General features: G+C 39.3%; 1 protein-coding gene across 1 annotated transcript in view; it reads right to left on the bottom strand.

The window, feature by feature from the left end:
• LOC133448757 (hexokinase-1) overlaps positions 1 to 13540 on the bottom strand; it is a 32521-nt gene extending 18981 nt beyond the window's left edge. The window contains exons 1-9 of the mRNA XM_061727607.1: positions 13160 to 13540; positions 10391 to 10553; positions 5744 to 5892; positions 4068 to 4187; positions 3737 to 3832; positions 3527 to 3626; positions 2895 to 3078; positions 2432 to 2587; positions 1239 to 1472 (exon numbers count right to left, since the gene is read on the bottom strand). Coding sequence (XP_061583591.1) covers positions 1239 to 1472; positions 2432 to 2587; positions 2895 to 3078; positions 3527 to 3626; positions 3737 to 3832; positions 4068 to 4187; positions 5744 to 5892; positions 10391 to 10553; positions 13160 to 13222 — 1265 coding nt within the window. The 5' untranslated portion in view covers positions 13223 to 13540. The remainder of the gene's footprint in view (positions 1 to 1238; positions 1473 to 2431; positions 2588 to 2894; positions 3079 to 3526; positions 3627 to 3736; positions 3833 to 4067; positions 4188 to 5743; positions 5893 to 10390; positions 10554 to 13159) is intronic.
• Between the last annotated feature and the right edge of the window lie 108 nt (positions 13541 to 13648).

Here is a 13648-nt window from a genome sequence, read left to right as displayed (position 1 = left end):
GTGATAATGAGGTGTGAGCTCCATAGCAAGCATTAATAACATGGGGTTAGCCATAGAAAGGGGCGATAACAGCCTCCTGCGCCTACTAGTAGGTAGAGTAGGGCCCTACTGGCCCATATCTATGGGATGATTGTTATCGTTTTTACTTCTTTCTGCTCCCTTTTCATTCATAAGTTAGGAACATGTGTATTTGTGTTTGTTCACGACCACACCTCCCATTGACTTCGCATAGTACTATATCCGTGGTGCTCACACGGAATTATACCACTTTCCGTGTTGGTACCACGGAAAATAGTGGTGAGAGGTCGTGGGCATTTCACGGATTTTTGTGAGATCAGGTTGGTTCGAAAGAAAGGTGCTAATCTGCCCAGCATTACGCACCGATGGCTGCTGTTATTGTGGCAAGGAGGCGACATCCAAAATCAAAGAATACGCAGAGAGAGAGTCTTTATTCTGCTGCATGCTATTTTAAAAATGGTTGCACAAGTTTTATTAAAGGCCACTTTTTCTTTAGTTCTTCGCTTATATCTTGCCACCTTCTTTTAACCTCATCTGCCGTTCTTTTTGTCTTACCAACTGCATTTATTCTATCGCAGATTTTCTCCCATATTGCGTTTCTTTTGGTAATGTTTAAATTTCTTTGCTGTAGTTCATGAATGTGTTTATTTGCCTCTTCCACTAATATCTCTAACTCCAACTCGTCAAATTTCATTTTGCGCTTGCGACTATCCTACTTTCCATCCAGACTCTCCATGGCGCAAACCGTAAGACACGCAACACCTCATTTAAATACAGCGGTTTGCACCTGTTATCAATTGCGCAAGCATTCTTAGTTGATCACCCGTAAAACACACAACAACAGCACGTGCAAACTTTTTCAGTGCACACGCAATTTAGTACTCTTTATTTAGGATCTTAGTAAATCAGGCCCTAAGTGTTTAAGGATGAAATTCTTAGTTTTTTTTTTTTTTTTTTTTTTTTTTTTCTTATCTTCTCTTTTAATTGTTGTTTTTTAAATTTTTTTTTTACAAAATAAAAATCAAATCAAATCAAATCCAGATCTGTTCTCTTAAACTGCATAACAAAACATCTTAATTAAATCTGAAGAAGGGAGTTGTGAGGAAGTGTGACGACATCAGGTTCTTAAACCATTAAGAGAAGTGCTTGCTTCGTCTGCTTTTTAGCTTTTATGTCGGGACTTCATGTAACCTTAGTGAAGTTCCTAGTGAAACACTCACTGCGGGTGCATCTTGTAGAGGGAGCCGTCGATCCCCACCGTGGTGCGCAGGCGCGCCACCCCCTTGTTGTCCTTCAGCCGCAGCAGGATGGCTCCCAGAGACGCAGACATGAGGTTGGCTGAGCGGAAGGACACGATGGTGCACACATGCTGCACGGCCAGACAGTCTTCTTCTGACGGCTCCACGCCCAGTCTCGTCAGGATCTCCATGCACTTCTTCAGCCCTTCTTTAGTCCTGAAACAACAACACATAGCACTGAACCAGCAGTCTTAACATTTCAGTTAGTCAATTAAGGTGTTCTTCCAATGGTCATTTAAGCTCTTTGTGTATTTTGTCCTTAAAGGTGAAAAAAAAGCTTTGGGTTGATGTCTGTAAGAGAGGTGTATCCCTGTAAGAGCAATACTTTTATACGGTATAACTAGTACTGGAGTTGAGGGGGGATGGCATCCCCCCCTGAAATAAAAACGGTCCAAATCATCCCCCCTGAAATAAAAACGGTCCAAATCATCCCCCCTGAAATAAAAACAGTCCAAATCATCCCCCCTGAAATAAAAACGGTCCAAATCATCCCCCCCTGTAAAACTGCCATCCCTCCTTTCCATCCCTTATGTCATTTTATCAATGAATGTGGTTTTACTGCTATTTCAACATTTAGAGTCATCACCAGAAAAATAACACCAGAAAAATAACTTATTTGACAATTTTCACCTGTTTCAAGTAGATTTTCACTTGAAATAAGTAGAAAAATCTGCCAGTGGGACAAGATTTATCTTCTTATTACAAGCAAAAAAATATTCTTCCATTGGCAGATTTTTCTACTTATTTCAAGTGAAAATCTACTTGAAACAGGTGAACATTTTTGTTTTTTCCAGTGATGAGTCTTGTTTTAAGTGTAATGAGTTTTTTTTACTAAAATAAGACATTTGAACTAGAAATAAGACAAATATTCTTGTTAAGATTGTGAGTTTTTGCAGTGATCCATTTTACTTATCCTGTGAAGGACAGAGTCTGCTATGTCATTCCTGCAGTATTTCTGCAGGTGTTTTGGTCACTGCTATTATTTGTAATATATTATATTATTTGTAATCAGCACAAATGATCTGTCCCCATATGATAAAATCCACCATCCCCCGTGATTTTTTTTTACAACTCGAGTACTGAGTATAACAATATAATCTATTGTCTGTACTCACTTTTCAATGGCAGAGACGTGTTTTGTCTCGATCTTTCCTTTGGTCAGCAGCTCCGGGGTTATCCGTCCCTCAAACAGCAGCCCCTCTTTGGCCATCTTGACCAGGATGAGCCGGACCAGTTCCCCCAGGTACATCCCACTGGCCATCTTCTCAAACCTGACGTTGACATAAACAGAGGTTTGCATTTGTCATTTCACTTTCAGCAGTAATGAATAACGTGATAAAAAGGCAAAACAAAACCGTACATGGTTTAGGACCACGGTTCTCTATGATAATGTCACAAATAACTGCACTGAGAATGATGACAAAGATCAGTGAATCCCAAGGTATTCAAGTGCATTCCTCTGTTACAACAAATTATAACTTGTATTGGTTTTGGCTGGACTGTAGTGGCATAATTAAAAGCATAGCTGATCAACCTCTGCACGGCTCTGCATTGTGATGACATCCTATCATATCTCACAGTTGTTTTCCTGGGTTGATGGAACCTCTGTCGATCTCCCGATCAAACTCTGTGCGAATGTCTTCCAGGGAGCCGTCGTCCCCGAAGGCTCCCCACTCGGTGTTGATGCACATCCGGCCCTCGTCTCCTTCCACCAGGTCAATGTGACGCAGCTCCTCCATGTAGCAGGCGTTTGTTCCCGTTCCTGAGGAGAGGCAGGACTAGTGTCAGTCCTGCATGACTCCTGCTCTGTGGACGGCAGGTAAACTGTAGCTTTGCTCGTCAGTGTAGGACTGCAGTGCCGTTGATGCCTCTGTATTATTACAGGTGTAATATGGACTGTTTTAGTTTTTGTCTCCCTCAGTTAACATAGCTGTGGAGATGAATTAAAGTGGCTTATCCTGGAATATTACAAATAAATGTTTGCTTTCCACATTACAGTTGCTTTAAACTATAAAATCAGTATGCTGTGGAGTGTCTGCAGTGGAGTGTCGTGGATCACCGGTTCAGGAGTAAGTTAGCTTTTAATTTGAAAATCTGAGCAAAAGGCAGGTTAGAATTTTGCAAGCAATGATAGACGCAGGATATGGTGTGTGCTCAAATAAAATATCACTTTTAAATTCACAATAAAGTTTTTTTTTTATAGTTTTCACCTATGATAATTCCCACTTCACAGCGCTGATCATCAAATCCACACGTCATCATCGTGCCGACCGTGTCGTTCACCACTGCCATGAGGTCTGCTTCGTAGTCCTGAAGAGCAAGGTCTGGTTAGCTCACATTTAATTAAAGATAGGGTGTGAGGATGGAAAGTTTGCTCTTTTTATCATATTTGCAAATAAACAATGAAAAAAGAAACTCACCCCTCGTTTTTTGATGGCCTTGTTCAGAAGTTTCACAACATCCATGCCCTCTACCCCGCTGGCTTTGAATTTCTTTGTCCATGTCAGCAAGACGGCCTATAAAACATACATATATATAATATATAATCAGCACACATATGTATTAATTATGTGTGTATATGTGTGTGTCACACATTGGCAGTAACGTGCAGTTAAACATTGCATACGTTTATTTTTGTGATCTCTCCTGCTACGTTCTGATCTCTGCAGTGATGCTCTGAAACTCTAAAAAGTGGGACACAATTCTCCTGGAAATACCCGAGCACGCCACCCAGTCTTGTAAAGTATTTACCTCATCCAGCTTGCTCTGGGTGCAGGGGAAGGAGAACGTAAATCCCACAGGGAACCTTTTGTCCTTTACTTTTTGCTTCTCCATAAAGTCTCCCAAGCAGTCTGCGACATGGTCGAAGAGCTGGACACAAACAAGACACTTAATTGTAGAATATTCAGGAAACATACCAAATACTAACATTATTGCAGCATTCAAAGTTCATCCAAAATATCCCTGAGCTCATTAATAATAGACTATTTGTATTTCAGCTGATTCTTTCTGTAAGGTAACTTCTGAAAACTACAAAGACTGAAATAATGAACTTGTATTGCAGACAGTGACATGCTTGTTTGGAGTTGAAGGTTTTATGAGCTCAGGAATGATTGAAGAGTTTGTAGATGCACATTTAATATGCTGACTTGCATTAAAATAAAATAAAAAAGCATTTTATTAGGCCTGTGTTGAAAAAATCGATTTCCCAATTCTAAATCGATTCTCATATTAATTCCTAAAAATCGATTCATATGTCTAAAGATCGATTTTTTTTTTAATTTTTGGGTTTTTTTGTTTGTTTTTTGTTTGTTTTTTTTCTTTTATTTATTTATGTATTTTTTTTCATCATTACATTACAACTTTTGGTTATTTTTTTGTTTATCCCCAAAAAAGGAATGTTTTGTTGGACACGAGAATAACTGGTGCCATGTTTTTGCCTTTAAATATGTTTAAAGGTATGAAAACATTAAAGTGTTAGGTTATAATTGCATGAATTGTCTATATTTCATTACTTTATATACTGTCTTGGGGTTACATTTGCAAAAAATGCTAAAAACCAAATGCTCAAAAATTAAAAACCAAAATAGACCGAAAATGGAACAAATAAAAACGGAATGTGGGAAAAATTAAAACTGATTACATCCGTCTCTGTTTCCTCCCTGGATATGTTTGATAATTCTGACCCACGATGTTTCTGAAAGCAGTTCTATCAGCATTCTGGGAGCTGATTGGTCCTTACAGCATCATTAGCTGCAATACTTGCTGTTTAATCTCAATATAATACTAGTTTTAATATTTTGCAGAACTACAGTCATATCATTCATGCAACAGCTCAAAAAACAGTTTTAATAACACTAACCCAAATCAATATCGGAATCGAATCAAATCTTGATAATCGATTCTGAATCTTAAGAATCGGAATCGAATCGATTCTTGACATTTGAATCGATCCCCAGCCCTAATTTTTACTTGAAAATGCTCCTTTATGAAAAATATCTCCTAATGGATATACTTCATTGGCAAACCTGTCCCCGGATCACATTACTCTCATTGCCAGCTGCCTCTTCAGCGTTTCATTAAAGTGCATCTGTCTGGTTCCAAGTCCTGCCCTGAACCAATCACACCGCTCACACAATAGCACAGCTCTGGTCATCGGGTTACACTCTGAGTGCCGGCTGTTCTCTACGCGTGTAGGTCGGCTGACGTTATGACATCACTCCCATTACTCTCACTGCTACTGACGGGCTCATTTTACACACTTTGACCTCCAAAGTGACCTTTAAAACTATTTATCTCTGGAAAGAGAAGAGGCAAGATATTTCCAGAATTTGAATCCTGATTTTTTTTCTTCTTCTCTGAGATTCTGGTAATAGTAAAGGTTTTTTTCCAAAGATTAGTGAATTAAAAACCGTTAACATCTGTACCTGTGTCCCGCTCCCGTGGATGATGTCATCGGGGGTGTCGTAGACCTGGCTCTCCATCTGAACCGGCTGCTTCTTGTCGTGCGTCACCTTCACACGCAGGATTCGGAAGTTTGACCCCCCGAGATCGAGAGCTATGAAGTCTCCCTTTTCTGTAAAATTGAAAATGTAGTGAAACATTATCAGTTATTAATATGGCTGTATTTTATGTTGTTAAATGTTTTTATTTATTATTATTATTTCATCACAATTAATTTGGTCATTTAGAGAGATTACGTCATTAAGAAGGTCAAGCCTGTGCAGGGATCGTACCTGCCACTGCTCATCTCCACTATATATATATATATATATATATATATATATATATATATATATATATATATATATATATATATATATATATAACCCTCCAGAAACCAAAGTACTTCATTTCTGGAGCGAAAATAATAGGTTTGATCATATTTGTCGGATCACCTTTAGCTTTGATCATCTGTTTATCACAACATTGTTTCAGTAACCTCATGTGATGTCGTAGATTTTATTTCTGTCCAAAAATACATGAGCTTTTTGGAAATTAGAGCTGATCAACTGAAGCGGTTCCTAAACATAACAGTCCCTAACGAGCTTTCATCACTTCATCTGACGCCCTTCTTACCCCGACATCCCAGTCTCTCTGGAACATTTCAATCTGGACTTTCCCTTTCCATCACTTCAGAGTCCAGTCTTAAACCTCCTGGTAAATGAAGGATTTCTTTTGCTGCTAACCTCATATTTGAGCGATTTTCCTAAGATTACGCAGCTGTTTAATTAAACATTCACGTCTTATGACAGGAATGATTAAGGAACGAGATTTTCCAGCCTCCTTCATACTTGCTTTGTTAAAATCCAGCTGATGACTTGTTTTGTCAGAATATCTTGAATCAGAATGGTTGAATTAGTGAAACTGACTTTTGGTTAAAGATATTTCTTCCTAGTTCTGAGCAGAGGGATGAGAATTTATTTAAGTCAACTTTGAAACCATCTTATTCTTCCAAATGGTTTTGAAATAGTTTAATCAGTCAAAGGGATCAGAAATGTCATTCACGGAGAGAATAAAAACTCAAATATGTTCCAAAAACAGACATTTCTACTTTTGTATTTATTTGTTTTGGTGTTTTTTTTTTTTAAATCACTATTTTATTTTGACTTTAACAGACTAACCCTTTACAGAAGTACAAAAGCTTCGGACCAGTAATATTGTAAATGTATTATTAGTTTTTATGTTCATTAAAGTCGACACTGTTTTCATTGTTGTGACTCGCTGAGGTCGATGTCACTTCCAAGTTTGACATAAACCTGAAAAAAGCATTTTTTTTTACCCCAGAGCGACAAACAGTAAATGATCAAGCATCTTTGGCATTTCTGTCAAGTAACGAAGTACAAATACTTAGTTACCTTACTTAAGTAGAAATTTTGGTTATCTATACTTCACTGGAGTAATTATTTTTCAGACGACTTTTTACTTTTACTCCTTACATTTTCACACAATTATCTGTACTTTTTACTCCTTACATTTTAAAAACAGCCTCGTTACTCTATTTCATTTGGGCCTTTAAATAAAAACTATCCAGTTAAATTGCTCCATCCGGATAGAGTGAATTTGGTTGTGGTTGTTTCAGATGTTCTTGTCCAGTTTTGTTCTTACATCCGTTCCCTCAGATTCCTGCAACTAAACTTGGATGTACATTCCAATAAAGGTTAGGATAAATGATAACATGAACATGAAGTTTGACTTTTTGCACCATTACAATACTTATAGGCAACTAGTCATCATATCTTCTGCTCTCTGAAACACATGTTAATGCTCAATAGTACACATATATGCTTCTTTAATATATTTGCATTATACTAAGATACATTCATTTTCAATGGCTTTTGTCCTTAATGTCTTTTTTCCCCCTTACATTACTTTTACTTTTATACTTTAAGTAGTTTTGAAACCAGTACTTTTATACTTTTACTTGAGTAAAAAACTTGAGTTTATACTTCAACTTCTACAGGAGTATTTTTAAACTCTAGTATCTATACTTCTACCTGAGTAATGAATGTGAATACTGAAGACACCTCTGCATTTCTGTTGTTAAAAATTGAATCGCTTTGTTTTCTCTGAGTTATTTTTCTCTCTTAGTATTCTACAGGAATAGAAAAAACAAAGACAAAAATATGGAATATGTAAAAGACCTTTTAAGAAGCTACAGACACATCTTCAGGATGCAGTTAGGACCTTTTTATGTGGACAGAGCTGACATTTTTTCTTTTTATTTCTGTGAAGTCCTTCAGAGAAGAAAGCTCTCTCTTATTATCAAACAGCGTGTGATTTTTCATGAGATTACACGGTCATAATGTTTCTTAAATTGTAAACCCGTTGTTTTAAACATGGGATAAGGTGTCCCACCAGAGCACAGCCTTCCTGCAAACACAGACATGTTCTTCATGTCAGGATAGCCTGCTGTAGCTGCAGCGTTGCTGCACGGAGCTATTTCTCCCCCTGACCTTCCTGGAATGGCCAGACCGGACTTGACATATAAGTGTTACTGATACGGTCCGAGCATGTGGCGCGTTTGCTGACCCTGTTGTGCTCTAATAAGTGTGAGTATAATTATGAGTAAGGCTCTTTTATGGTGTGTGAGCATGTAGGATTTTCATTTTTTTATAGCATTCATTAGATAATCAAGCCCATTAATCCAAGAAGCTTTTGTGTGGCGGGCTGCTGGCTCAACCTGATCTTTTTGACAATAGTGTAGAGTTTTCCATAAGCACAGCACGGTTCTAATCATGTTGGGCTGCAGAGCTTTTTCACCAATGTATGGTTAGTTTAGTTTGTGGAATAAGCTTATAAAGCTGCTGAAATATGATCAAAAATCTTTCCAGCATCTCCAAAGTGCGATTGTATCCGAGAGGATATGGACTGGGAATAAATGACAAGTTTTCACATAAATGCTTTTTAAAAGATTTTATCCATGCAAACCACCAGGAGGAGATTGTCAGAAAACCCTGCAGCCATGCAGAGAACTAATAGAAGGAAACAGGATGTTGTGATGAGTCAATAGACTCAGAAGATGAGGTTTCTGAAATCTCAATGTGGAAGCAACATTTATCAGATTTAGACGTAGCTCTAACTGAAAATATGAACTCTCTTTTGCGCCAAGTCTTCAGCATTAAAATCCCCAGTGCACCTCGGCCCTGACTTCATTGTTTATTTTCCTTTTCATATAAACTTGTATGGAGGACGGGAATAGATTCACCTTTCATTGAACTCATGAACTGCAGGGAGAAATAACCCCTGCACACTTTGACCATGCTTCCCATTATGTTTGTCATTGCTGATTTAGTCGTCAGACAGATCTCTCCCTGCACTCGTGTCGCCGTCCAAACTTCAGGCTATTTTTACTGTGGGAAGGCAGGAGACGGTGGTCTGCTCAATCCAAGATGATGTTAGTTAGTCGATCTCTTGTTAGAATCTCTGTTGAGCAGAGGTGGTTTATTAACGACGGGGGAGAATTAGTTGCTTTAATTCAGTATTAAAAAAAATTAAGACATATGTTGAGATTGTAAGGTTTTAATCCAGCAGCAGTTTTATTTTATGAGTACAGTTAGTGACCAGGGTGTTTGGCCTCGTGGCTAAGGTTGTGGTGATCTAGTGAGTCCAAATCCAGAGCACAAAGGGGCTCAGTGTACTGTATGTCACAGAACAGGCCGGACCATTTCAACGCATCAGCACATTTTTTATTGACAGGAAGAGTACACATCGGCCTGTGCTACAACATGCTTACAATTTAGATCAACTGTGTTAAATATTGATATGTCATGCCAAAGACACAATGTAACTGAAAGATGATGCTCATTTGTCATGTTTGGTCCATCCAAGAAGTGGTCAGACCACATGAACTTATTGAAACACTGATTGATATACATATAGGAGCTGTTTATAGTATATTAGACCAGAATACCAGGACTGGGAGAGGGTTTGGGGTCTGTACTAGACATTTTTATTTTTTTTATTTTATTTATTTATTTATTTTGTGCATGGTAGTGCATAGTTTGACAATATTACAGTAGTACATTTGTACACTTCAATCTACACACCCATGACCGAAAAGGAGCAGGATGAAGACAAGTCTTATTTTACCTGCCCCTTATTCAATACCAGAACAAAAAGAACAGTCAATGTAACCAATATTTCAATAAAATATACACTTAAATAGAAACCAACCACATATATCAATAGAACTGTTGAAGTCCCAGCCTATTCATGATCATATAACTTAAATATTTTATCTTTATACATATATATATAATATATATATATATTTTTGAACCTAAGTAAATTTGTACATTCCTTTAAATCATTCTGTAGAGAGTTCCACAGTTTTACTCCCACAACCGATATACACATCTGCTTGAGATTGGTCCTTGCATGCTGATGTTTGAAATTATATTTCCTTCTATAATCTATAACTTCTGGATTCTAAAAAACAAACAACTGCTGTAGATTACTTGGTAATACTTTTCTTTTTGCCCTATGCATAACTTTTAAGATTTAAGATCAATGAGAATATTTCCATTGTTATTGTGTGTTTTTGCAGTGATTCACATTTGCACGCAGCCTACCTGATCCATCGGGGATGGACCTGACGAAGGTGGGCAGCATCTTGACGGTGGCGGTGGGGTTGGTGTCCCGGTCCAGGCCACTCTCCATCTCCCTGCGGAAGCGGCTCATGATGTCCCTCAGCGTCTCATCGGAGAAACGCATGGAGTACAGGTACTTGTCGATCTGAAGAACACGCACAGACACAAGTGTGGTGGGATATCAGAGGTACCCAGCATTTAAACATGTGTTAAACCTGACCACAAACTGTCTTACATTATGTTTGTCTACAAAGCACCACCTGGATCTGCAGTAACATCACTCACTCTGTGATGTTGGAGCGCGTTATGTTAAAAACACAACTCATTGTGAGGAGTATTTATTAAAAAAGGGAATGAACTGAACATTTGATCAGTTTTTGGTTTAGTAGGAGGCTCAGTGTGTGTCATGGTTGCTAGCGGGCAGAGGTGTCAAGTAACAAAGTACAAATACTTTGTTACCTTACTTAAGTAGAAATTCTGGTTATCTATACTTCACTGGAGTAATTATTTTTCAGACGACTTTTTACTTTTACTCCTTACATTTTCACGCAATTATCTGTACTTTTTACTCCTTACATTTTAAAAACAGCCTTGTTACTCTATTTCATTTCAGCCTTTAATAAAAACTATCCAGTTAAATTGCTCCATCCGGATAGAGTGAATTTGGTTGTGGTTGTTTCAGATGTTCTTGTCCAGTTTTGTTCTTACATCCGTTCCCTCAGATTCCTGCAACTAAACTTGGATGTACATTCCAATAGAGGTTAGGATAAATGATAACATGAACATGAAGTTTGACTTTTTGCACCATTACAATACTTATAGGCAACTAGTCATCATATCTGCTGCTCTCTGAAACACATGTTAATGCTCAATAGTACACATATATGCTTCTTTAATATATTTACATTATACTAAGATACATTCATTTTCAATGGCTTTTGTCCTTAATGGCTTTTTCCCCCTTACATTACTTTTACTTTTATACTTTAAGTAGTTTTGAAACCAGTACTTTTATACTTTTACTTGAGTAAAAAACTTGAGTTGATACTTCAACTTGTACAGGAGTATTTTTAAACTCTAGTATCTATACTTCTACCTGAGTAATGAATGTGAATACTGAAGACACCTCTGCTAGCGGGCATGTTTGAATATGTGGCCCTAAAAAACAAAAGAAAAATCAGTAGTGTAGCTTACACTATGGAGAAAGAGCCTGAACCGACAACAATGACAGCAGCGTTTAACTAGCAGCTGCACACAATGCCTTGTTAAATGTCACACTAGTTAAAACAGTTGCATATGGAAACATTACTGTAGGTGCAAACCCGCATTATGTGCTTGTGTCACAGTTAACACACATAATGGATCAAATCTCTTTCTGGATTTGCATACAACCTTCTTTGTTGTTGTGGTTGCGTAATGGCTCGGCCCGGGCCATGGGGCAACTACAGCAGAAATCTGCTCTGTTCCAGAGACTGAGTCAGCCCGTTTGGCTCTCACTGGCCCGCGTTAACGTACATGTTATTAGCCTCTCCAAAACGCCAACAGAAACACTATAACTTTTAGACTGAAACCGTGGTCATTTGTCAATGTCCTTGATCTCCAGTTCAAGATAGTCACGATGGAATTTAGCAGCTTTGTACATAAAGTTATTGAGTAGTAATTCAGCTTTTATAAGTTGTACAGTACTGTATGTCTCTGCAATCTTAGTCTATCATCCACCTAGGTTAATACCACATATTACTCATTAGTTTAGTGCAGCTTCTCATTAATTCAAGTTTTACAATATACCTAAACACAACACACCTTTTTTTATATTGTTTATTATTATTATTTCACAGCTTTGAATAATCTTTTAATTCAAACAATTCCCAACAGTTTTTTATATAACCTACCTCTGAGAACATAAAGCTCTCTAACATCTGTACCAGATGTGTGATAGCAGATGTGTAACAGCCCTTTTGGCTACTGTTTAGGTTTAATTACACGTCCTAGGCTCCAGTGCTTTATTTCCAGGGCTGACATGGCTGAGGGAGGTTTCACCTTTAACCTCGCTCCTGATCATTACCACTTTCATTAACCCACTTCAGAGCAGGCATGTGCCACTACTGCATTGTGACATCACACAACATGTCAGGAATGGTTAATCCCGCCCCCGTTTCTATTGACTTCCCTCCGGGGACGTCTCATCATACGGAAGCCTCTGCTCGGCCTCAGAGCCACAGGCTCATCAGGATCACGTTTCACTCCCCGCCATGAGTAATGACTTCATGTTGTCTTTTTCCAGAGGAACTAAGAAAAAATATACCGGCATCAACAGGGACACTAGCTGCTGCAATACAGAGCACAAATGTGGGTGGAAAACACAAGAAATGGAGGAGATCAAATAACTCACAACTTCTCCTAACCCCTCCCCAGTCACCTGTCTGCTCTGGATGTCATGGCAACAAGTGCTCCACAGGAAGTGGAGATGTGCTGCTGTCTGCAACACCTCCACCACAGCCCCCTGACCACAGCCCTGCTCAAGGACATCCATGTCAAACACTACTGACCCCTGACAAAGGTAAAGGGATTCCAGTGGAGAGCAGAACGCCAGGGCCGTCTCCTCCTGCCGTCTTCCGCCCCCAGCCCGATACGCCCATGCCATCCATCCCAGCATGCTGCGGCTGTCAGCTGGCCCGCTGTCACGCTTCACAACTCTCCAGTCCGGCAACAAAAGCACTATTGTGTCGGTGTGGAGCTGCTCTCACTTACCTTTTTGAGCTGATCATCCTTCAACTCAGTGAAGTAGTAGGCCAGGAGCTGAGCCGCTATCATCCTGTCTGCACGTACGCCAGGAGCTGTCAGCTGCTAGGAGGACTGGAGATGTGTGATCAGTCCTGGACCCCTGTACCGCTCGGATCCCTCTCTTCCCTGCACTGGGACAAGAAGCAGGTCTGAATAGAGCAGCTGGGCAAGGTTAGAAGGGAAAAGGTCTGTGGAACCAAGACTGCAGCAGTGGTCGTGCCTGCTCGTCTGCTCAGGCAGCCCTCACTGCCTCACACACTCACACACACACATAGAAACACACACACAGGCTGGCTTTCACTGTCCTTTCTCCCCCTGAGTGGCTAGTGGCTGCTAGCTCTATGGAGATGGAACAGCTCTGCACTGGAATGGTGGTTTCACTACGCCCTGCCCCCACCGCCCACCCTGATTGGCCGAGCTGGGAGTGTGAAGGAGAGGAAGGAGGGGAGGAGCAGA

Source organism: Cololabis saira, chromosome 1 (assembly GCF_033807715.1).
Source record: "Cololabis saira isolate AMF1-May2022 chromosome 1, fColSai1.1, whole genome shotgun sequence".
Lineage (NCBI taxonomy): Eukaryota > Metazoa > Chordata > Actinopteri > Beloniformes > Belonidae > Cololabis > Cololabis saira.
Note: the sequence above shows the minus strand (reverse complement) of the source record. Positions and strands in the feature narration are given on the sequence as shown.